This window comes from Schistocerca gregaria, chromosome 4 (genome assembly GCF_023897955.1).
Source record: "Schistocerca gregaria isolate iqSchGreg1 chromosome 4, iqSchGreg1.2, whole genome shotgun sequence".
NCBI lineage: Eukaryota > Metazoa > Arthropoda > Insecta > Orthoptera > Acrididae > Schistocerca > Schistocerca gregaria.
This window is the reverse complement of record NC_064923.1, coordinates 339,233,200-339,259,998: the sequence shown is the minus strand read 5'-3', so window position 1 is coordinate 339,259,998 and position 26,799 is coordinate 339,233,200. Positions and strand designations below refer to the sequence as shown.

Here is a 26,799-nt window from a genome sequence, read left to right as displayed (position 1 = left end):
TCTCAAAAATGAGATCGACGGGAAGTGCAAAATGGCTAAGTATGGATGGTTAGAGGACAAATGCAAGGATGTAGAGGCTTATCTCACTAGGGGTAAGATAGATACTGCCTACAGGAAAATTAAAGAGACTTTTGGAGATAAGAGAACCACTTGTATGAACATCAAGAGCTCAGATGGAAACCCAGTTCTAAGCAAAGAAGGGAAAGCAGAAAGGTGGAAGGAGTATATAGAGGGTCTATACAAGGGCGATGTACTTGAGGACAATATTATGGAAATGGAAGAGGATGTAGATGAAGGTGAAATGGGAGATACGATACTGCGTGAAGAGTTTGACAGAGCACTGAAAGACCTGAGTCAAAACAAGTCCCCCGGAGTAGACAGTATTCCATTGGAACTACTGACGGCCTTGGGAGAGCCAGTCCGGACAAAATTCTACCATCTGGTGAGCAAGATGTATGAAACAGCGGAAATACCCTCAGACTTCAAGAAGAATATAATAATTCCAATCCCAAAGAAAGCAGGTGTTGAGGGATGTGAAAATTACCGAACAATTAGTTTAATAAGCCACAGCTGCAAAACACTAACACGAATTCTTTACAGACGAATGAAAAAACTGATAGAAGCCGACCTCGGGGAAGATCAGTTTGGATTCTGTAGAAGTACTGGAACACGTGAGGCAATACTGACCTTACGACTTATCTTAGAAGAAAGATTAAGGAAAGGCAAACGTATGTTTCTAGCATTTGTAGACTTAGAGAAAGCTTTTGACAATGTTGACTGGAATAATCTCTTTCAAATTCTAAAGGTGGCAGGGGTAAAATACAGGGAGCGAAAGGCTATTTACAATTTGTACAGAAATCAGATGGCAGTTAGAAGAGTCGAGGTACATGAAAGGGAAGCAGTGATTGGGAAGGGAGTAAGATGATAGGATATAAGATGAACATAACAAAAGCAAAACGAGATAATGGAATGTAGTCGAATTAAGTCGGGAGATGCTGAGAGTATTAGATTAGGAAATGAGACACTTAAAGTAGTAAAGGAGTTTTGCTATTTGGTGAGCAAAATAACTGATGATGGCCGAAGTAGAGAGGATATAAAATGTAGACTGGCAATGGCAAGGAAAGCATTTCTGAAGAAGAGAAATTTGTTAATATCGAGTATAGATTTAAGTGTCAGGAATACATTTCTGAAAGTATTTGTATGGAGTGTAGCCATGTTTGGAAGTGAATCATGGACGATAAATAGTTTGGACAAGAAGAGAATAGAAGCTTTCGAAATGTGGTGCTACAGAAGAATGCTGAAGATTAGATGGGTAGATCACTTAACTAATGAGGAAGTATTGAATAGGATTGGGGAGAAGAGAAGTTTGTGGCACAACTTGACCAGAAGAAGGGATTGGTTGGTAGGACATGTTCTGAGGCATCAAAGGATCACCAATTTAGTATTGGAGGGCAGCGTGGAGGGTAAAAATCGTAGAGGGAGACCAAGAGTTGGACACACTAAGCAGATTCAGAAGGATGTAGGCTGCAGTAGGTACTGGGAGATGAAGAAGCTTGCACAGGATAGAGTAGCATGGAGAGCAGCATCAAACCAGTCTCAGGACTGAAGACCACAACAACAACAACAACAACAACGATCTCTGTGTTGCCATCTGACAGGAGGTGGTGTCCATTTGGCATCGCCAATAGTCCTCCCTTCACGGGTATAAGCTCTGGCTTAAGTCTCTCCCAGCGGCTTGGACGACCCCCTCTTGGTCCACTCACCGGGAGGAGGTGATTTTAACTAGGATGCATATTGGACAATGCCTTTTTAGCCATCATCATTTGATAAGTGGCACTACCCCACCACTTTGTCCACATTACACCCAAGTTTTAACTGTCCACAGCTTCCTGCCAGAATGCCCATTTTTTTTAACCATTTATGTTCCCACTTGGGTTTGCCGTCTGAGTTATCGGCCATTTTAGCAAATGACGGGCGTGTTGTTGACCGCATTTTACTTTTTATCCACCAAAGCAATGTGGCGAAGGCCATTTAACTTTTTAGTTTTGGACCTCCGTTTCTGTGTGGTGCTTGTTTAGCCCTTTCTCCACATGCCTGTTTTTAACTGTCATATGTCAATTGGGTCTGACGTATAGTCGTTTTTTATCTCCTCTCTCTCTCTTCATGTTCTGTAGATTTGATTTGCACCTCAAAGCAAAAAAACAGAAAATGATCTTCTACCCTTCCTCTGATCTTGTTGTTGTTTTCAGTCCTGAGACTGGTTTGATGCAGCTCTCCATGCTACTCTATCCTGTGCAAGCTGCTTCATCTCCCAGTACCTACTGCAACCTACATCCTTCTGAATCTGCTTAGTGTACTCATCTCTCGGTCTCCCTCTACGATTTTTACCCTCCACGCTGCCCTCCAATGCTAAATTTGTGATCCCTTGATGCCTCAAAACATGTCCTACCAACCGATCCCTTCTTCTAGTCAAGTTGTGCCACAAACTTCTCTTCTCCCCAATCCTATTCAATACCTCCTCATTAGTTACGTGATCTATCCACCTTATCTTCAGTATTCTTCTGTAGCACCACATTTCGAAAGCTTCTATTCTCTTCTTGTCCAAACTAGTTATCGTCCATGTTTCACTTCCATTCATGGCTACACTCCAAACAAATACTTTCAGAAACGACTTCCTGCCTCTGATCTTACTGTGATGAAATAACTTCAGCTGACTACAAGGAGGCTGGAAACTTGGGCTAATAAAGCTAATTTTTGTTTCTCATTTGGGAAGACTATTTGTGTCAACTTTAACCATGCTTATCATAGTTTTCACTCACCGAAGCTCATGGTGAAGTACACTATTTTAAATTTTAAGGGCAATTGTACTTTTAGAATGTACTGTTTGACTCAAAAGTAACTGTGTCCTGGAGGATCTGCCAACAAAGAGCTTCAGAGCATTAAATATTTGAAAAGCCTCAGTGGAAAGGCATGGGGAGCTGAGAGGTTCCATCTCCTGCACTTTTATAAAGAACTGGTTAGATTATAGCAGAGCAACAGTTGGAAATTATATATTTCCAACCTCAAGGTGTTAGACACTGTCCGTCGTAAGGGCAGTTGGATACTGACTGAAGCCTTTCGGGCCATCTCAGTTTAGAGTCTGTGTGCAGAGGAAGGTGAACAACCACTCTTGATTTAATTTTGCCTCCTCCTGGCTCAACATGGTCTGAGAATTTCAGCATTGTCTCAGTAAATGGCATTTATTGTGACAGTCCACCACAACTTTGAGAGTATGTCCAGGAACCACCCCATGTAACCACGCCATTGGGGATGTGGGTTATTGAATGTCTCATGTATATAGATATGTTAGAGGTCCAAATAAACAGCCAGGGATGGAACAAATTGCCACCTTAGTGGTTTTTGAGGTCCAAAGTGGTTTTAAGCCTTGACGCAGTATACGAAAGCTTGTACTCCAGATTACATTTTTACAACTCTGTTTTCTTCAATTTTAAATATGTACCACAGTTTTAGTGTTGTTTCTATAGATGCATCCCAGCAAGAGAATGCCCTCTGTTGTTCAGTTGTTTTCTGTGATAGTGTTTGTGAAGTGCACCCACTGGACCAAATTACTATTATGGTGCGGAATTATATTACCTTATGGCGGCCTGGGAGTGGATTCAAAGGCATCACAGTGCAAGTTCCATCATCTGTTCTAACTCACCCAGTGCACTACGTGTGTTCCACTAGTTTACATGGTAGACTATTTGATTCAGCTTGTCCATGATACCTTATGAGGGCTCCAATACTGAGGTAAGGATGTGATCTTTTGCTGGGTACCTGGACACATGGGGATACAGGGAAACATCATAGCCAACAAATCAGCCATAGGTGCATATTGATGTGCTATCCCCCTTGCACGCCATCTCACATCATGTGACAGAAGAAAAATGTATCAGTAGGAGACTGAATGATTGGAGGTCACGAACAACAAACTATACTCCGTGTAACTGACCACAAAGGCATGGTGGATTCATGTCAAACACACCAATGGAAGACTGCGCATATGACATTGTCCTTTAACATATGGTTTCCTCCTCCAGTAGGGGGATCCACCACTCTGTGAACTCCCAGGGGGCTCACCACTCTTTAGCGAGTACGTTCTTGGCTACCATAGTACCCTAGCCTTGGCAGCATTACCTCCTCATCCTTTACTGCAAACCTACACTTGTCTATGTCTTACCTCCTCTGACTTTCTGTCAGATGGTCCTTTTGGTGCAAGCCCTGCCTGGACTTGGTTCATGATTTTGGTCTTGTCTCCTAGTTTCATTCCTGGCAATATCTTCACATTCCATTAACAATTACATGGTCCCCATTATTGAGTTTGACCTCCCATCTTTTCCATGTTGTGCAGAAGTGTACGTCGTTCAGGGAAGGCTCCGCCTCTGTGCCCTTCCACCCATAACCCAGCACAAAAGCCATACATTTTGGGTGGGAGTACCTGCACAGTGGTAGCTCTCTGACCATGCAAGGATCACAATGCTGGTGCCTGTGCTGCATACTCCTCTTGTACACCATGGAGCATGTGCCCATTATGACTAGGGCACAGAGATTCTCAGCAGTGGCTTACTGACCAGGTAGCGTTGCTGTGGCTAGGTGATGCCCATGGGGAGAGCCCCTGTTCAGAGTGAGTGGCACCGTGGCAGGTAGTTCGCCCTTGAAATGACTTCCCCTTAACATGGAAAGGCCTCATGTGATGCAACTAAGTACAATCCAATGCCACCAACATACATTGTGCATAAGGACCACAAATATGACTCAAGAAATTGGGGCTCGTATGGAGGCATACAGGCAGTCATTTTCCCCTTGCTTTATTTGTGAACAGAACAGGAAAGTAAATGACAAGTAGTGGTACAGGGTACTCTTCACCACACACTGTATGGTGGTTTGCATAGTATCTATGTAGATGTACATGTAGGTGCTTTTTTGTGAAAAGCTGGGTGACATTCTTGTGACTGTCATTCCGCATAAGAGTCTCAATGTGGTCTAGATGTCATCCTTCGCCTTCATCTTTTGCAATCTGACAATGAGCTGCAGGCAAATGTAGAGCGACAGGGGGGGGGAGGGGGGGGGGGGTACACTTCATCTGTCATATCTAGAGGAGACTAAAGGAAAACAATTACTACCGGGGCCTTCAGTTGGCTTTCAAAGGTGATACATTGCCTGGGAAGGTCAAGGTGATAGTATACAGGTGTGATGTGAAACCCTGAGTTCTTCCTCTTATGAGATGTTTCAGATGTAAGAAGTTTGGACATATGTCTTCTCGTCACACTGCTAACCCTGTCTGCAGGGATTGTGGACGTCCTCTGCACGCAAACGTTCATTGTGCCCCTCCCCCATCTGTGTAAACTGCAGCAAGCTCCACTCTTGCTGCTCACCAGAGTGCTTGAGTTTTAAGTGTGAGAAGAAAAAAGAGAAGTATGAGAACCTGGACAAACACTTGCGTATCAATAGGCGAGAAAAAAGTGTGATGCTCTTAATCACATACAAATGACACTGTGTTACTCTACAGCCACAATGTCATTGCCTTCTTAGTTGACAGTGCTTTCCTCTGTTGCACCTCTCACAGTGAGCCCTTACAGCCACCTGCTAATGACTGTCCCACAGGCAGTTGGGGGTCCTTCTGTTGCCTCGACTGCAACCACTTCAGGGGCATATGCTCCCTACCTGCCAGGAACACTGGTCCCCATCCCCTCCTCTGGAGGTACCTCATCCTCCTCTGGCTTCTCTAGCTAAGAGGAGGTCCCTCAACACTCTTCATGGTTGCTGCTGGTCAAAAGCCAGACACCAGCTGGTGGCTGAAGGAACCACAGGCTCCTGGCCATCGGACTTCTTTTTCCTCCTCTGCCCCTGAAAGCAGTTCAGAGAAACCTTCTCAGTTCTTGTCTTCTAAGGAAGAGCAGGACAAGAAGGATAAAAATACGTCCTCCAAGATGAAGGTAACTCCAGTGGCCCCCATGCCCCACTGTACTCTGCATGTACTCCTTCTGTGCCCAAGGTGGAGATCTTGGTGGCCCCTGAGGCACCAGATCCCCCAGACAGTGTGCTGCAGAACCAATGTCAGTGGATCTCCTGATATCTCAAACTGGTGACAGCACGTGACTGTGGATCATGAACTGCTTCCCCCCCCCCCCCCCCCCCCCCCTCCGAGTCATTCCTTCCCCCACAGTAGTCACACAGTCTTATCCTCCAGTGGAATTGTAATGGAGTTTTCCACCACCTGGCTGAGCTACGGCAGCTTCTATGCGCTTACCCTGCATTCTGTATTGCCATCCAGGAAATGTAGCTTCCAGCAACTCGGGCCCCTACCCTTCATGGCTACTAAAGTTCTTTTAAGAATTTTACCAACTATGAGAGTGTATTGGGTGGACTTTGTACACATGTGCTGGATTCTGCATAAAGTGACCTTGTGCCTCTTGATACACCACTGGTTGCTGTGGCTGTTCAGGTAAGGGCACATCAGAATTTTATGATCTGCAGTTTTTATCTCCCTCTCGATGGTGTCACGTCCCAGAATGTACTGTCAGCATTACTCTCTCTGTTCCCCCCACCTTTCCTAGTCTTGGGTAGCTTCATTGCCCATAATCATTTGTGGGGTGGTACAATGATCACTGGCTATTGATCCAGACGCTGTCACTGAACATTTTACTGAGCAGTACACTTCTGCATTTGCATCTGAGAACCTTTCAGCTCATATATCTCAGTGGATTGTCAGTGTCATATCCTTGCCCTATTTAATTGGATCTGGAGTGAGGGCGAGCACCCATCTCACTGACGAGAAAGCACAATAGTTTCAGTACTGAAACCCCCTAGAGATGGACAATTATCACCCATTAAGCCTGACTGCCATTCTTTGGAAGTTGCTCAAAGGCTTGGTTAGCAAGCGGCTGTGTTGGTTCCTTAAATCTGAGTCTTTTGACTGCATCTCGGGGCAGTTTTCACAAAGGCTGCTTCACTGCTGATAATTTGGTTCCCCTAGAGTCTACCATCTGGACAGCCCTTCCACATCGTCAGCACCTTGTTGCTGCAGAGGGCTTATGACACAACATGGCATCACCACATTCATACCACCTTGCCTGGGTGGGGTTTCCAGGGTACACACTCTATTTTTGTCGAGAGCTACTTGTCGCTCTGTAAGTTCTGGGTGCAAGTAGGTGCTTCACTCAGTACCCCCTATATCCAAGAGAAAGGGATCCTGTAGTGCTCTGTGATGATTGTCCCCCTTTTCTGGTTGCCATCAATGGTCTAGCGGCAGCTTTTGGGCCTTCGGTATAACCCTCCTTATACGCTGACAATTTTTGCTTTTATTATTACTCCTCTAGCATGGGTGTTGCTGAGCAACGCCTGCAGGATGCCATACGAAGGCACAGTCTTGGGCTCTCACCTGTAGCTTTTGGTTTTCAGCCACCAAGACTCATGTCGTGCAATTATGTCACCACCTTACTAACCATCCACCTCCAGAGCTTCACCTAGATGATCAATTACTTGTTGTAATTGAAACAAAGTATTTTATGGGTCTGGACTTCGGTTCCCGGCTGACGTGGCTTCTGCTCTTTCTCAACCTAAACCAAAGTGCTGCGAAACCTCAGTTTGCTTCGCTGCCTCAGTAACAATAGCTGGGTCGCAGTTCGCTCTGCACTTTTGCAGCTCTACAATGTCCTGACTCTGATTGACTATGGGAGTTGTGCAAATGGTTCAACATTACTCTCAGCATTGTCGATACTGGACACCATTCATTATTGTGGGATCCAATTTTCGACAGGAGCCTTCTGAATTAGCTCTGTAAACAGCGTACTGTTTGAGGCTGGTGTCCCTCCTGTATGCATTTTTAGCTTCCCTGAACATCCCATCTACCATATTCTTTTCCCTGGGAGCTCCACCTCCTACAGCAGCGACCAAGAACTGGGTTTACAATTGCTGCATGCATCCAGTGTCTCTATTTGGAACTACAACTCCCTCCACTCTCAGCACTGGTCAGGAGACATCGCATATGACCCCTTCACTTGCGGGCATGTGGATTTGGTCCAAAAGATTCTGTTCACCCACCAGTTTTTTGCCCCTTGGTATTGACTGTCCTTGAGAAGTATCCAGATTCAGAAACGGTATTCAATAATGGCTCAGAAGTTGATGGACGAACAAGCTTAACATACACATATGCACAGTGTTGCGAAATTCACTTTCTGCTAGACAGCTACAGTGTCTTCACTGTTGCATTCATGGCCATTAAACTAGTCAGTAGGCACTTCGTTCTTGCACTGGCAAGAGTATCCCAATCTGTAGTGATACCCTTAGCAGCCTTCAAGCTATAGACTAGAGCTACTCTCTTCATCCAATGGTTACAACTATACAGGATCTTGTCACTGACTTCAGTCAAGCTGGAAGGCCAGTTGTTTTCGTTTGGACACCTGGTCATGTTGGGATTTCGGGAAATGATCGAGCTGACCGGTTGGCCAAGGTGGCCACCATGATGCTGATTCTGAAAATGAGGGTCCCAGAATGGGACCTTTGGTCATTAAAAAGCCATTAACTGCTTGAAGTCTAGAACTCAGAATGGTCTGTCCTGATCTCCCCAAACAAACTAAGGAGACTGTGACCACTTGGCAATCTTCCCTGGGTGTTTCTCACAGGGAATCCACTATCCTCCGATGACTCCACATTAGCCACACTTGGCTGACCTATGGCCAATTTTCAGATTTGAGGATCCCCCCCTTACTGCCGATGCAGAGCCCGCCTGACAGAGGCCCACTTGCTTATAGACTGTCCAAATTTGGCTGCTTGGATGCGGCATATTAATGTTCGTGGCACACTACCTCTGGTGCTAGCAGACGAGACCAAAGTGACTGACCTGGTGTTACATTTTGCCCTGAAGGTGTTTCTATTCATCTCTGTAAGGTGAGCCTTTTTGGCCTCATTGACTGCCTGAATGGTTGATGGGGCACCCCTATTTTTCTCCCCCCTCCCCTGCCATTGCCGGCCCTTGCTCGATGGCCCAGCTTGGGATCTACCCTTTCCAACTTCTTATTTATTTATTTATTTATTTTATTTTTTTTTTCATTTCTTGGTTTTAATGCCCCACCTTGACTGATCTTTTAAGGACTTGTCAGGACTGTCTTTTTTCTGGGCTTTTATCTCTGTTTTTTTTTTTTTTTATTGTGTTAGTTACACTTAGGCTTTCTGGAATTTGCATTTTGTCTGCTTCCTTTGAAGGCCACTCCTTGTTTGTCACTTAACGGCTGAAGGAACTGATGATCTTGCAGTTAAGTCCCTTTCATATCAAACCAACCAACCAACGCTCTGTGAGTTTGTGGTCCACCACTTTCATTTTAGTATATTTTGGCAATATATTTTATATCTGCAGCAGTCAAATGAAAATGAGATGGATGGCAAAAAGTAAGAAATACTGTTTATTATTCCAAAAGTGATTACCATAACTGTTAATAAAGTTATCCCACTGTGGGACAAGCCGATCAAAGCCTTATGGTAAAACGTTTGCAGTTGCTTGTGGAACCATGGTGTACCCATGCCTGCATCTCTTTATCCAAAGCAAGTACACAACCACAAACATGGAAATCACATGGGGAGAGATCGGCAATGTACGTGAGATGTGCAAGGGCTTCCTTGGGAAACTTGTTCAGTGTAGTGGAAACAACCTTGGCAACATGTAGGCAGGCATTATCCTGTAACAGAATGATGCCATCTGTTAACATTTGTGGCCTTTTGGGTTTAATAGTGGGCTTCAGTTTTTGCAAAGTGTCCATGTACCTCTGTGTGTTAATTGTCACACAGTGTTCCAGAAAGTCAATGAGCAGTGGGCCTATGCAGTCAAAGAAAAAGGTTATCATGACTTTCCTGGAGCAGTCGTGCACTGCTTTGTATTTTTTTCGGTGCAGGTGAACCCATGTACTTCCATTGTTAACTGTTATTCTTGCTGTCCAGCTCAAAATTATGTCCCATTTTCATCTTCTGTGATAGTACAGGATAAGAAACGATATTCTTCATTATGACACTCTTCCAGATGCTCCAGTGATGGGGACATTCTGTTAACATCTGCTCTCCATTAGGCTGTGAGGAACCCATTGCACACAGATTTATTTATTTATTTATTTATTTTTTAGATATTCTGTCATGATAGCATGAGTGGTATTGTGAATGATGCCCAATATGAGCTGAATTTCACTGTCTGTGGTCGATCATTTCTGATGGCAGTATCCACTGCAGCAATGATGGAAGGGGTTAATGACATGAGTCTGTCCTGGCCAACTGCTGTCTTTCAACAACACATTATCTTCTTTAAATCATTTGTTCCATGCAAACACACTTGAACGTGACATATTGTGTTTTCCATACACAGCAGACATTTAGGTATGACTTTCACTTCGTGACACTCTTTCTTCAGTCAGAAACCACATTAAACCTCACTGCTTCTCTTTCCTGGCCTCCATAGTGAACTTGGACACATACGTACACGTCTCTTTGCCCTCATGTTGAGCATATCGTAATAGACAAATGGCACAATGGTGAACGGTTGCACTAGTCCTTCCAGATTCCTCAATACAAGGCACTTCTATACAGTCACCTATCGGCATTACTGATGTCTGCAGTGCACATGCTCTAGTCTGTCTTGTTTTCATTTTACTGCTCCTTATATACTGACATCGAGGCAACTCTTGGTTTGACTGAAGCTCTGCCCAGCATGTGTTTTAAATTTTTGTGAACTGTCTGGCTTCATCCTTAAAGTGCTGGGCAGGGGCTATGAACTTCAGTGCATTGTAAACAACTTCCCAATTGGGGACAGCATTCGTCCCTCCATGAAAATGGCATGCTGACTCTTTGTAAGGGTGCTGATGACTGTGCTGTTGAGCACTTCACATCCAAAATAATAGTAATAATAATAATCAGTTGTGAGGGAATCAGCTGGGCTCTTTTGTTCATGTAGTGGTTTTGCTGGTAATGACCTTTCTTTCCAGTGCTCTCTTTACACTCCCGTCACACTACCTCAAGTGGTGACACTCTAACATGACTCGTGCTGAGTTACTGACCTTCCATAATCATAATTACCCTTTTGACGCTTTGTAGCTATACTCCAAAACAGTTTTTTTTTTATTTTAGGCTTGATAATATTTGTAATTTTGAGGGAAAAAAAACACTATAACTACCATATCAAATCTGTGTGTGCACCGCTTCATAGTTTGCTCATGAAGTTTGTCCTTGATTCAGCACCATAGGCCACCTGGCTTGATAATACGACAGTAGTTGTGCACACAGCCTGCTGGCTACACCCCCTGTTGGAACTAGATGCTATATAGGCCATAATGCAAAGCTCAACAAGTCACTTGTTTTAATGTACCTACACTGTTAGAGAAATAAATTACAGTGTTCTTGGGTTAGAACAATATAGTTTGACAGGACCACAGCATATTTATTCCACAAACTTATCTTTAATTATTAAAAAAAAAATTTTTGCAGAACAATTTAAAGGAAAATGGAAATCATTACAACTGTTATTTCAGTCACAGCTGTGGAATGGTGCAGGTTTTAGTGACAGGCTGTGGTCATTAGAGGAACTTCACATCTGTATACACAAGCTTTGCAACAGAAGCAACTATTGTTTCTTCTATTGTCAATAATGGATTCTTGCTGGTGAGATTATAAATATGATGATTAGTTTAGCATGATGATCTGTGTTTTAAGCGATACCCCAGCTCACTGACATTCTGTGGTGTATTGCATCAGTACAAACCTTCTGAGATAATAGGCCTCAATTTGGACAGCTTACCTTAGTCAGAACATACACATCCCATACGTTCATCTCATTTGCAATGGGTTGACCATCTCATTTATTACTATATTTTAACAGACAACTATGGACTATTGCAAATACAGTCAAATGTAAAGTCCCACCTATTCGAATTACACTTACGATTTATTTCATAATAAATCGGCGAGTTGTCCTTTACTATGATTGTATTTTGGCTGTACTGATAGGTAAAGGGCAAAGAATGTGTTGTACTTTTTCGCAAGTGGTTTGACACCACAAATCATATTCGAGTTTTTAAAATTAAAGAAATCTGTGTGAATCCCATCATTATAACAGGTAAAATGTCACAGATAATGAAATGGTGTGGTCATGTCATTTTTATGAAAATATTCATTATATTTGGTTTTAAACTCGCTTTTCTGACTAATGCTTTGGGTGTTGCGTAACTGTGGGAAACCTAACAGGTCAGTTAGCAGATACTGTAGTTTGAAAGACCAGTCAGAGTAGTGTGTTGCATGTATGAGGCAAATGTGATTATTAGAAAACACATTAAAAACTTGATAGTGGTCTTGGGCTGTTACATGTCAGATCTCTAATATGAACAATATTGTTGTCTGTCAGGTCTTGAGTATAAGGAAAATGTTTGTGTAATAGTGAAACTGTATGTGGTGTTTGTATCGAAAAGCCTAGTTTGGGAGGGAGTGTATCTAGGAATAGAAAACAAGTACACAAAATTTCATATTTATGCAGAAGATCTGTCAAATTCAGCTGGTGGTGCACATGATGTGTGTCAAAATTATGCAGTTACGCTTTCTGCATTGTCCTTCAAGAAACCTGGTTCCTGGAAATGCGGACCCCTGCCCTCCATGGCTATAGGGGATACTACAGGAACTGTAGTGTGTCAGATGGAGTTTGTGTCTATGTCCTGAACTCAGTATGCAGTGAACCTGTGCCCCTTCATACCCCTCTTGAAGCTGTGGCTGTCAGGATAAGGATGATGCAGGGAATAACTGTCTGCAACATGTATCTTCCTCCAGATGGTGTAGTACCTCTGAACGTATTGGCTGCACTGATTTTCAACTCCCTAAACCTTTCCTACTTTTGGGAGATTTTAACACTCGTAACCCCTTTTGGGGTGGCACTGTGCTTACTGGCCGAGGCAGAGATGTTGAAAATTTACTGTCACACTTCGACCTCTGCCTCTTAAATAAAGGTGCCCCCACACATTTTAGTGTGGCACATGGCACATGTTCCGCCATTGATCTCTTGGTTTGCAGTCCTGGCCTTCTCCCATCTATGCACTGGAGAGCACATAATGACCTGTGTGGTAGTGACCACTTCCCCATCTTCCTGTCACTGCCCCAGTGTCAGACCCATGTATGCCTGCCCAGATGGTCTTTAAACAAGGCAGCCTAGGAAACCTTCACCTCTGCTGTCACCGTTGAACCTCCCCCACATGGTAACATTGATGTGGTGGTTGAGCAGGTAACTACGACGATCGTTTCTGCGGCGGAAAATGCGATCCCTCATTCTTTAGGGTGCCCCCGGTGAAAGACAGTCCTTTGGTGGTCTCCGGAAGTCGCTGAGGCAATTAAGGAGCGTCGGTGAGCTCTACAACGGCATAATCGGCACCCTTGCCTTGAGCACCTCATAGCCTCCAAATGGCTGCGTGCCCATGTTTGCCAACTTATCAAACGACGGAAACAGAAGTGTTTGGAGAGATACGTGTCAACCATTGGGTGCCACATGTCACCTCCCCAAGTCTAGCCAAATATCAAATGAGTTCTTGGGTATCAGACCCCTACAGATGTTCCCAGTGTTGACATAAATGGCGTCTTATCTACCGACGCAAATGCAATTACCGAGCACTTTGCTGAGCACAATGCTCATGCCACTACAATGGAGAATTACCCCCCCCCCCCCACCCCCCCCCCCTCCCGCAGCCTTTCACACTCTCAAAAGGTGGATGGAAGGGAAAGTCCTCTCATTCAGTACACACAACAATGAACCCTATAACGCCCCATTTACAGAGTGGGAGCTCCTCAGTGCCCTTCCGCATTTCCCTGACACAGCTCGTGGGCCAGATTGGACACACAGTCAGATGATTAAACATCTCTCATCTGACTAGAAGCGACATCTCATCATCTTCAACCAGATCTGATGTGATGGCGTCTTTCCATCACACGGGGGGGAGAACACCATCATACCAGTGCTCAAACTCGGCAAAAACCCGCTTGATGTGGATAGCTATCAGCTCCTCAGCCTCACCAACATTCTTTGTAAGCTGCTGGAACACATGGTGTGTCGGAAGTTGGGTTGTGTCCTGGAGTCACGTGGTCTACTGGCTCAGTGCAAGGGCAGTTTCTGCTAGGGTCGCTCTACCACTGATAATCTTGTATCCTTAAAGTCTGCCATCCGAACAGCCTTTTCCAGACGCCATCACCTTGTTGCCATCCTTTTTGGTGTACAAAAAGCGTATGACACCACCTGGCGATGACATATCCTTGCCACATTATACGAGTGGCGTCTCCCAGGCCCACTCCCAATTTTTATCCAGAATTTATTTCGTACTATTCATGTTCAAGTTGGTGCCTCCCATAGTCCCCCTCCCCATATTCAGGTGAATGGGGTTCCGCAGGGCTCTGTATTGAGTGTATCTCTATTTTTATTGGCCATTGATGGTCTAGCAGCAGCTGTAGGGCCGTCCGTCTCACCCTCTTTGTATGCAGACGAGAGCATTTTGTACTGCTCCACCACTGCTGAGTGGCACCTCCAGGGAGCCATCCACAAGGTGCAGCCATGGACTGTCGCCCACAGCTTCCAGTTTTAGTCGTGTGTTATGCACTTCTGTCACCGTCATACTGTTCATCCAGAACAGAACTTTACCCTATTGACAATCCCCTCACTGTAGTGGAGATATATTAGTTTTTAGGACTGGTTTTCGATGCCTGATTGACGTGGTTTCCACACCTTCGTCAGCTTAAGTGGAAGTGGTGGCATCACTTCAATGCCCTCTGCTGCCTGAGCAACACCAAGTGGGGTGTAGATCGCTCTACACTGCTGCAGCTCCACAGAGCCCTCGTTCAAGCCTGCCTTGGCTATGGGAATCTGGATTATGGTTCGGCGGTGCCCTCAGCATTGTGTTCACTCGATCTAGTGCACCACTGTGGCATTCGACTAGCGATGGGAGCTTTTAGGACAAGTCTGGTGACCAGCGTCCTGGTGGAGGCTGGAGTCTCTCCATTGCAGGTCAGGTGTGCACAACTGCTGGCCAGTTAAGTTGCACACATTCGTAGTTTTCATGCGCATCCAAATTACCGTCCCCTTTTCCCACCCTCGGCGGTTCATCTCCCGCATTGGCGGTTCAGGTCAGGGCTTACAATTGCAGCTCGCGTCCAGTCTCTTCTATCTGAACTGGACTCCTTGCCTTTACCACATATAATCGAGGTCCATTCGCATAATCCTCCATGGTGTACACTCAGGCTGTGGCTTCACCTGGACCTTTCACATGGCTCAAAGGACTCAGTTCATCCCATGACTCTCCACCGTCACTTCCTCTCTATTCTTGACATGTACCGAAGCCATGAAGTAGTTTACACTGACGGCTCAATGGCTGATGGTCATGTCAGCTTCGCGTGTTTCCATGGAGGACATATTGAACAGCATTCCTTGCCCGATGACTGCAGTGTTTTTACTGCAGAGCTGGTGGCTGTATCTCGTGCTCTTGAGCACATCTGTTCATGCCCTGGGAAGTAGTTTCTTCTGTGTACTGACTCCTTTAGCAGCCTGCAAGCTATAGACCAGTGCTACCCTCGTCATCCTTTGGTAGCGACCATCTAGGAGTCCATCTATGTCCTGGAAATGTCTGGTCATACAGTGGTGTTTGTCTGGACCCCAGGACACGTCGGAATCCCAGGCAACGCACTTGCTGACAGGCTGGCCAAACAGGCTACACAGAAACCGCTTCTGGAGATTGGCATTCCAATAACTGACCTGTGTTCGCTTTTACACTGCCAGGTTTTTTGGCTTTGGAAGACGGAATGGATAGTCTCAATATGCACAACAAACTGTGTGCCATTAAGGAGACTACGAATGTGTGGCAGTCCTCCATGTGGGCCTCTCGCAGGGACTCTGTGGTTCTCTGCTGGCTCCTCATTGGCCATGCTTGGGCAACCCACGGCTACCTCCTGCACTGTGAGGGCCTGCCTCAATGTTGATGCGGCACCCGGTTGACAGTGGCCCATATTCTGGTGCACTGCCCCACATTGACTGCCCTGCGTTGTAATCTTCGGTTACCGGACTCGTTGCCACTAATTTTATCTTACTACACCTCATCAGCTGTTTAAGTTTTACATTTTATTCGTGAGGGTGGGTTTTGTCGTTTGATCTAAGTTCAAGCGCATGTCCTTTGTCCCTCTGTGTCCTCCACCCTAGTGCTTTTAGGGTGGAGGTTTTAATGTGTTGCAGAATGGCTGGCTTCTCCTTTTTATTCTCATGGTTAGCCAGCCATGGTAATCTGTTTTGTCATTTTAATCTCTTCTACCTGTTCCTTGTGTTCTGAGGTTTTCTTCTCCCCTTTTGTCCATTTAAAATGTTTGTTGCCCTTCCGTCGTTCTTGTGGTTTTTCCTTTCTCACCATTTTTTGTCAGTCTCGCTTGTTTTATTCTCACCCTTGCAGCATTGTTTTATTCGGAACAAGGGACCGATGACCTAGCAGTTTGGTCCCTTCCCCCTCTTTTAAACCAACCAATTATGCAGTTACACCACACACATTTGCACCCCACTACAGCCAGATGGTTATGTCTTTGAGTACCTTGTGTAGTAGACTTCACTCTGAGTGCAGCAGATAAGTGAACTCCAGTTGCATGTACCTGTTTGGCAGACCTCTTGTAAGAGTCAACTTCCATTATCTTTGTGCAGATATGTCGCTGCACTGCAACCATGTAAGTGGAAGTCTTACTGTTCTCTAGCAATTGTCAGACAGCATAAATCTGGAACTGCAAAATGAATACCAGTCATTTTATGAGTAAGGCAGTCATTACACTGTAAAGCGTTTCATGACATGTGGGTGTGGTTCTGAAAGTAATGTATGTAAGGGGTCATTGCTTAAAGGAGAATCAGGTGTGCACTGACACATTCATTTCTTAAGAGCCACTTTTACCACATCTCTGTCATCAAATTGTTACCCTCAAAAAGTGTCTGCGATTGGACCAGACATGTAAAATACAGACTACTAAATGCAGGCTGTATTGTGAATGGCAAACCCCATACTAACCAAAAAACATTTGGCCGTTACTGTGTTTATTGCCAAAAAGGTGTGCGACTGTGAGTTGTCATGAGATCTTTGTCACTTTCAGATCCTATTACTTTTCCTCCCAATATCTTATCTAAAGTTGTGGAGTATTTCAATACACTGTTGATGGTATGAGTGCACTCCTGGAAATTGGGTAGAATGCCGGATACCCTCTTAATCTCCAAAGAAGTAATGTGACTTTGTGCTGATTGCTGCCTTTTAAAGAGAAGTGGGGCACCATTCCACCTACCAGTTCTTCATTCCTGCAGATGAAGAAACATCTTTGATGAAAAGAGGTAATTATTTTCTTCATATAGTACAGACAGGCAAAAGCAGACTTCTAATTGTTACTTGCTAAACTTGAGGGTCAAATGCAGAAGTATACACTTTCTTATAAGGAACTTCAAACTTTTCACCGTATTCTGCTTCGCATTGTAACTGCATTTTGGTTGTGCAAAAAGTTCATGGATCATGAAACAGTTAAAATGTAAATTAAATCATCTATTTGGTGACTCCTCTTATCAGTGGCCGCATTTAAGAGTTTCACACTGAACCATTTAGTGCTGGTTTTTCCTTCTGTAAATGTATCAATTCATCTATGCACTTTGCTGTTGCCAGAGGTTTCATCTCTGTTCACAATCTGTAGATTCTGTGTTATTCATGCAGCTTGTACATCCTCCTTTGCCAAACAGTCATTGATAACACATTTTAATATTTGGAGCCCATGATTCACCTGCAAGGAAAATGAAGCTTACAGGGCACCTGTGCATTTTAATGGCATGTGAAGTTTGAATGACCTACATCAATTAATTTTTAAAGTACACATAATTTTGCTCAGAATGTCCCAAAACATCTTAATTTATTGATTATCAAATATAATTGTTTTGCTAGACACTTTTACATAATTTCAGTTGTCTTTCAGGTGTGGCACTGTAGATTCACTCTATGGTCCCACTAAAAATATCTGGCGTTCAAGATTCCAAGGTGTAAAAAATACTCAAGACAATCCTTTGCAGCATGAAGAGTTTGACAGTGGCGATTGTGCCCCTTTCAAAAAACAAAGGATTCGCGAGTTTCATACAGTGAGCACCTTGACGCATGCTGCAGATGATGATGATTGGCACATAGCGGGCGGAAGTTCAGGAGGGAGCGCCGTCGCTGTAGCAAGTGGAGCTGTGTTTGCGTAAGTATTCGGAAGGCTATTAACTGAGTCATTATAATTGTAGAAGAAACACACACACACACACACACACACACACACAGAGAGAGAGAGAGAGAGAGAGAGAGAGAGAGAGAGAGAGAGAGAGAGAGAGAATCTTTGTGCATAAAGTTAAAGAATCACAGGTAATTATTTAGTAACATTAGGAATTAAGCAGTCCAGGGGCATAATTGTTTAAACGACTGGTTGTGAAAACCAGGAATTACGGTTTCTTTTCCTTGCCCTGATATAGATTTCTGTTCATAACACATAAACCTTGGTCTGTTTTCACATCTGCTACACAGGTGATCTTTTAAGCTACCCATTCTCGCCTTATTATATAAAATATTAACAGTTGAATGCATACTGTTCCAAAATAATGAATATTTTCCATGTACATATAAAATTATTGAGAGCAAACAATATTAGTAAAAATTTTTACTTCTCTGAACAATCTTCTAGCAACCATTGTTTCATTTTTTTCATTGTGGCTCACTGTCACACTGCTTCCCCTCAAATAGTTTTTAGGTTCAATTTGGAATTTAATGTACTGTTTGTTGGTTCAGTATTGCCAGAAACAAATGAATAATTTCGGAATTTTTAATTTATAGTCAGACATCACATTTATTTAACTTTTATGGTAAATTGTTTTCCAGTCACAACTAACTTAGGCTAATGACAGATCTGACTTGTAACTTACTCAAGGCACGTGTGTTCGCCAAAGATAATTCAAATATTTTACATCAAATATAATAAACTTTAATCTTCAGATGATTTATTTATGTTTCACATTTTCATATATTAATGACATGCATTCAGATGCACGTAAATAAAATTGAAAAAGTTTTTTTGGTACTACAATTTTGAATTGTGATCAGGAAAGGTAAAAAATATTAATGTGTAATTTCTGGCAACTCCTCACATTATTGAGAGGTGAAGATGGGTTACTTGCATCAGTACAGAATAAATGTTTCAAACTGAACATTTTTATGTAAAATAACACTGAAATGTTGAGTGAAGAGATCCTGCTAAGCATTGAAGATGCCTAGTGACTGTGGTGGTGTTATTTGTAATTTTTGTAACTAAGAAGCATCTTTCTTTAACATTATCTTTATACAGAATTGACCACTGTCTGAAAATGAGTTTTTACACCGAAGCAGAATACTGAAGTATTGTTCCATGTATGTTAGCCCAGTACGTAGCCATATCTGTAACTTTTCCTTTAGGAGTGGTTGGTTTCCTGACCGATTAAAGTACTCGGTAGTGAAGCCACTTTATAAAAAGGGAGACAGGGATAATGTTGACAATTATAGACCTATTTCAATGCCATCGGTGTTTGCTACAGTTATCGAGAAGGTTGTATATCCAAGGTTACTGAAGCATTTAAATTCACATAATTTGCTGTCAAATGTACAGTTTGGTTTTAGAAATGATTTAACTACTGAAAATGCTATATTCTCTTTTTCTCTGTGAGGTTTTGGACAGATTAAATAAAAGGTTGCGAACGCTAGGTGTTTTCTTTGATTTAACGAAGGCTTTTGACTATGTTGACCACAAAATCTTACTGCAGAAATTGGACCATTATGGAGTAAGGGAATTAGCTTACAATTGGTTTGCCTCTTACTTTGAGAACAGAAAGCATAAGGTAATTCTCCGCAATATTGAGAGTGGTAGTGATGTTCAGTCCCAGTGGGGCACTGTTAAGTGGGGCGTTCCCCAAGGGTTGGTGCTGGGGCCGCTGCTGTTTCTTATTCATATAAATGATATGCCTTCTAGTATTACAGGTGATTCAAAAATAGTTCTGTTTGCTGATGACACCAGCTTGGTAGTGAAGGATCTTGTGTGTAATATTGAAACATTATCAAATAATGTAGTTCATGAAGTAAGTTCGTGGCTTGTGGAAAATAATTTGATGCGAAATCACAGTAAGACTCAGTTTTTACAGTTTCTAACTCACAATTCAACAAGAACTGATATTTTGATTAGACAGAATGGGCATATTATAAGCGAGTTGGAACAGTTAAAGTTCCTAGGCGTTTGGATAGATAGTAAGCTGTTGTGGAAAGCCCATGTTCAGGATCTTGTTCAGAAACTAAATGCTGCCTTATTTACCATTAGAACAGTATTTGAAGTAAGTGACAGTCCAACATGAAAAGTAGTCTACTTTGCATATTTTCATTTGCTTATGTCATATGGTATTATTTTTTGGGGTAATTCTTCTGATTCAAAAATGGTATTTTTGGCTAAAAAAACGGGCTGTTCGAGCTATATGTGATGTAAATTCGAGAACCTCTTGTCGACCCCTATTCAATATTCTGGGAATTCTGACATTGCCCTCACAATATATATTTTCTTTAATGTCGTTTGGTGCTAGCAATATTAGCTTATTCCCAAGAGTTAGCAGCTTTCACTCAGTTAATACTAGGCAGAAGTCAAATCTGCATGTGGAATGCACTTCCTTGACTCTTTTGCAGAAAGGAGTGCCATATTCTGCTGCATTCATTTTCAATAATCTACCACAAGAACTAAAAAATCTTAGCAGTAGCCCAAACGCTTTTAAGTCTAAACTGAAGAGTTTCCACATGTCTCACTCCTTCTATTCTGTTGAGGAGCTCCTGGAAGAGCTGAAAAATTAAGCAAATCCCAGTGTTACATTGTTGATTTTCTTGATTTAAACTTACGAATTGTCGCCTGATTACGTTTCTTGTTTTCATTTTATCTGTTTCTACTATCGTGTTATAATTTCGTGTATTGACTCGTTACATGACCATGGAGACTTCTCCTTAATTTGGTCCCATCGAACAATAAATAAATAAATAAATAAACAAATAAAAGTTTCGTGATAATTTTCAGTGTGCAGAATTTTTTAACTGATAGTACTTCAATGCAATGTAACAGAAACACTTTCCTGCACTTTTCTTGAAACATAAATGTAGTTTGTCTTATGCCATGAATTTGTAAAATCATATGTTCTGAATGCCACAGTAATAATCTTTTTTACAGTAATGAAAAATGTGCACAATAGCCCCCCCCCCCCTTTTTTTGCCTGCAACTGCTTTTATTATGCCAATGTAATAAAATAGTTGGCACTTAGTATGCAATCTGATGCTTTGCTTAATATGGCATTAATAATTTTAAGCAACTTATATAGGCCTACATATAATCAGCATATGACATGAAAATGTTGCTGATTAAATATCACAGTATGTTTAAAGAACACACTAAACGTCTACTGAAATAACAACACTGTGATAAAGCTTGTTGCTTTCTAAACACTTAAGTTTTATTACTTAACTTGTACAAGAGGATGACGACTCATGACTTTTACAATGCACTATGTGATCAAAAGAATCCATACACCTGACTGAAAATGAGTTAAAAGTTCGTGGCACCCTCCACCAGCAATGCTGGAATTCAATATGGTGTTGGCCCACCCTTAGCCTGGATGACAGCTTCCATTTTTGCAGCCATACGTTCAATCAGATACTGGAAGATTTCTTGGCGAATGGTAGCCCATTCTTCACTGAGTGCTGCACTGAGGAGAGGTATTAATGTTGGTTGGTGAAGCCTGGCACGAAGTCAGCGTTTAAATACATCCCAAAGGTATTCTATAGGATTCAAGTCAGGACTCTGTGCAGGCCACTCCATTACAGGGATGTTATTGTTGTGTAACCACTCTGCCACAGGCATGCATTATGAACAGGTGCTTGATCATGTTGGAAGATGAAATCACCATCCCCGAATTGTTCTTCAACAGTGGGAAGCAAGAAGGTATTTAAAATGTCATTGTAGGCCTGTGCTGTGATAGTGCCATGCAAAACAACAAAGGGTGCAAGCCCTCTCCATGAAAAACACAACCACACCATAACACCACTGCCTCCGAATTTTACTGTAGGCACTACACACGCTGGCAGGTAACGTTCACCGAGCATTCACCATATACACACCCTGCCATCGGATTGCAAAACATTGTGTACCATGATTTGTCACTCCACACAATGTTTTTCCACTGTTCAATCATCAAATGCCTTTGCTCCTTACACCAAGCGAGGTGCTGTTTGGCATTTACCGTCATGGTGTGTGGCTCGTGAGCAGTCACTCGACCATGAAATCCAAGGTTTCTCACCTCCCGCCTAACTGTCATAGTACCTGCAGTGGATTCTGATACAGTTTGAAACTCATGTGTCTTGGTCTGAATAGATGTCTGCCTATTACACATTACGGCCCTCTTCAACTGTTGGCAGTCTCTGTCAGTCAACAGACGAGGTCGACGTGTTCGCTTTTGTGCAGTACATGTCCCTTCACGTTTCCACTTCACTGTCACATCGGAAACAGTGGACCTAGGAATGTTTAGGAGAGTGGAAATCTCTGCTACAGACGTATGACACAAGTGACACCCATCACCTGACCACGTTCGAAGTCCGTGAGTTCCGCGGAGTGCCCCAATCTGCTCTCTCACGATGTCTGACTACTGAGGTTGCTGATATGGAGAACATAGCAGTAGTTGGCAGCACAGTGCACCTAATAGGAAAAATGTATGTTTTTGGGTTGTCAGGATACTTTTGATCATATAGTGTATATCAGTCAGTATGAAAAATGGAATACAATGAACTTTACCATGGAAATAAATATTTCAGTTCTTTTGTGGTATTGAGCAACGTATTGCTACCGATGGATGGTTTAATAGCTTTTAATGGGTTGCTACAAGTTCTGGAAAATAGGGAATATCACGGAATTTCAGATGGATCAGGGAAATATCAGTAGCATGAAATTTTTTGTTTATTGAGACATCATGCTTTATCACTGGCTGGGCGCAGCTGAGTACGTGTGTAGCTTCCCTGCTCTCTCATTCTTATTGCCTCTCCCCTTCCCATCCCTCCCCTCAGCTTGCAGTCAGTGCTGCCTCCACTACTTGTTGCTAGCCGAGCAGTTCCCGATGAAAGGCAGGGAGGTGTGAGGAGTGGTTTGTTTGGATCTGATTGTCAGAGAGTGTTGATGCAGCGACCGGAGACAACGGTCATGTGTGCATAAATTGTGTCTGAGTGACTGTGAATGTGTATGCACTCTCGTTTTCTGACAGTCTATGGCAAAAAATTTAGTTGTGAGGGTGTGATTGTCTTTTCTATGTGCCTGTCTGTGGCTCAGCGATCGTCTGTATGATGAGTTGCTACCCATCTTCATAAGTATCGATTCTCAGAGTATTTGCGCAATTTACCTGTTGCGTGGGTGATCACTGCAATCTCATTTCATCAGCATAGTGTTTATGACTCATGAATAGCTGGCCACATGAGTGGACTTCCATGGCGGGCCAAAACCACAGGCCATTTCTGTGGGTATCTTAATGGATTGGGCCTTCTGGTCTGAGGCCCATAGTTTCCCACAAATGTGCGGGCCCTGCCTGTCGGATCTAGTCTCACTGATCTGCCTGCAGGCTGTGTGTGTGTGTGTGTGTGTGTGGCGTAACGCGGTGGATTTTCATGGTTTATTCGTGGACCCAGGACTGTGGTGGTCCTTGGCAGACCAGAGATCATGGTCAATGGATTTCAGGAATTGCGACTGTCTCACCACAAGTACCTTGTACAGTGCAGCATCTTATAGACATTTTATTTATTCCAGTACATTTTGGCATTTTGAAAGTAGTTTATATATTAGAAAGTATGGACAATAAGAAGAAAATTATGACAGTCACTGGCAGTTTGTACGCTATGTACTCGTGTATTTCTTGGAAAGAAAAATCACACAATACCTGTAGAATAATAGACATAACACAATAGGTAGTAACCAACAATAATGAACATAGTAGAACAACATTTTATTGGCAGTCACCTACAGTGTAGGTTTGCACAGCTCTTGCCCACTTTATACATTTCTGCAAGAGGCCTACTTTTTTCAGAGGTTGTTTCTGGAAGCAGTGGAGGCATTTTAAATCTATCTTGTGACTCCAACAAAATGCGTATTTTTGTCACCAAACGTGTTTCACTTTCTTGAAATAAAATAATATCAGTGGTCTTAATGAAACATATATACAATTTGGCTTGCTTTCTCCATCTAAGAACAGTTCATTACAAAAGATGTTGATGTTAGTACTTCAGTTTTTTGCTCATACGATTAGAATTACAGAAGCCCTTACATTTTTTTTGTCAACTTTAGTTCCCATTGTAAAATTTGGCCAGTACAGTGGGTAATGCTGCAACAAAATGACTGCCTCGTTCACAGCAAACGACTTCCCTCTGGCCCTCTTAACATCATTGCCACTTCTGCTGAGCTGACAGATAGCTGCTTAATACTGTAGAATTATGTGTAGCAATAATTTCTCATACATCTGAGGCCATTAAGCAATGATTGTGCTCATTTTAATCACCACACGATAAAGTATGTGGGCATTGCACCACAAACTACTTCACAACGCTTCCGACTCATAAAGAGAACTGTTCCGTAACTTACTGTCACATTGTTTCGCCCTCCTTACTTTTCTGTGTGGAAGTCCCTTTAGATTTTAACTGGAGCCTTAAGTCATGACTCATTACAGGTTTTTATAACTGCTCTACTACTGATCATATTTTTTTAAGTTATTACATAGAATAATGAAATAACTTCGAAATGAAATGGAACAATTCCTACACTGTGTGATGTATACTTGTGTCATTACAAATGCTGTTTACATTTCACAGTCCATGAAAAGTAGCTTGTGTAATACTTCATGGGAATGAAGTAGTACTACTCAAATTCATACATTGCTACTTCAGTTACACAGTTGAGCCTATCTCAAGACAGCATTGTAAATATTCTGTAAAAGTGTAACCAAGTTCACACGTCTTGAGCACCGTGGGAGTGACAATTGGACTTACCTGACCACTGATATGCATTCAATTCTTGGTGGAAACAATACGTAAAAAGGAAATAAGTTTTCATGGTTCATCCAGTAATCTGATGGGCCACCGGAAAAAGAAGCACCATCAGTTCTTAAACATTGTGGGTCTTAACAATTTGTCGGAAGATACAACAGGCCGTCAGCTCATTCCTTCTGCTGCTGGCACTATTTCTACCTCTTCCAACTCTGCTCCATCGTGTGCGCTGCCTCTTCCTCTGTTGGCACTGCTATGTTCATGGATCTATCTGATATGTCAAGTATGCAATCTGATTTCACAAGAAGTATTATAACTTAAACAACTTTTGTAAACTAACCCTCTAGTGGTCCCAAGTGCTGCGAAAAATATCAAGACAGGTAACAATTTTTGGTACCATGAAGGTAAAAGAACTATTTAGTAGTAAAATGAAAGAGACCGGCAACCTTGTTGTTGTTGTGGCTGAGTGTTACCTTCCATTTTCATGTTTTTATAATATCATATATATGAAACTAGTTAAGGCACTAGATCCGTGGTATTCTTTGCTTTCCAGGAAGACCCTGACAAACAAAGAGCTAAATGACCGTTGTCTCGAAATTAGGGAAGTTACTGGAAATAGCTTGGCTGAAACCAAATGTGTGGATCAACATAAATACACAAGGACTTTTGACAGTAACGGAACATTTTATTAAGTAGTACAAGCTGCAGCCTGATGTTCTGCCAATTGTGCACATTGCTCATTGGCACACTTTCAAAACATTACCAAGAGCATTGAAACAATTATTTCTGAATAGGGAAGGGGTGATGAAACATTTTCCCTTGTCACTGTCAACGTTAGTGGTGTTGTGGATGTAGCAAGAAAAATGAATGTTGGGATGAGCTGCTCACACACTTAATTTAATAGTGTCAGATGTGTTCAACGATCCTGAATTAGCATCACTAGCTCCCTCAGACAGAAATGTCACAAAATCGTCAGATATTTTAAAAGCAGCACAGTAGCCACTGCAAAACTGGTAGGTTGCCAAGTTCAGTTGAACAAAAAACACGTAAAACTGAAATGGGAAACGCTCAGCAAGTGGAACTTTGTTTCTAATTATGCAGCATCTAGTGTTGGTAAAAGATACCCTCATAACAATGTTTTCTTATGTTAATGTGAAGTTTTGATGGCAGAAGAATCGTCACTTTGTAAGGCTGCCTTCATCTACTGGAATCTCTGATTGAATTAACAGAAGAACTGCCGGGAGAACAGTTCATAACAGCCTCCATTGCACTCCCATTTGTCCAAGGATGCCAAAGAACAGTGACAGAGACAACCCCAACAACTAATGTAGGCACCACTATGTCAAAAAGGATGACGCCTTATGACGTCAAAGATGATGATGATGATGATGATGATGATGATATTCTGGGCCTTTTTTATGAAACAGAAAAACAAAAAATGAATGAGTGTCAGCAGAACTTAAATATGTGCAGGAGGACATGTGTCTCTGTTTGTCCAAAAAGCTTCTAGACATAGAAGAGAAATCTGATCCACTAATTTTTTGGAAGATACACCACGAGTCCATGCCATCTTTGTCTGATGCTGCCTTAAAGTATTTGTGTGTTCCGGCCACTACGACCTCCTGAGAGTGAGCTTTTTCAAAGACTGGACACATTTGTACAGAGAAGA

At 42.6% G+C, this 26,799-nt stretch overlaps 1 protein-coding gene across 3 annotated transcripts in view; it reads left to right on the top strand.

The window, feature by feature from the left end:
- The window catches only part of LOC126268081 (glutamyl-tRNA(Gln) amidotransferase subunit A, mitochondrial), a 143,182-nt gene that overhangs the window by 26,346 nt on the left and 90,037 nt on the right, over nt 1-26,799 (top strand). For all 3 annotated transcript variants that reach the window (XR_007549080.1, XR_007549081.1, XM_049973564.1), the window contains exon 4: nt 18,010-18,270. Coding sequence is in view for 1 of the 3 variants with exons in the window: in XM_049973564.1 (XP_049829521.1) it covers nt 18,010-18,270 (261 nt within the window). In the remaining 2 variants the exon portion in view is untranslated. The remainder of the gene's footprint in view (nt 1-18,009; nt 18,271-26,799) is intronic.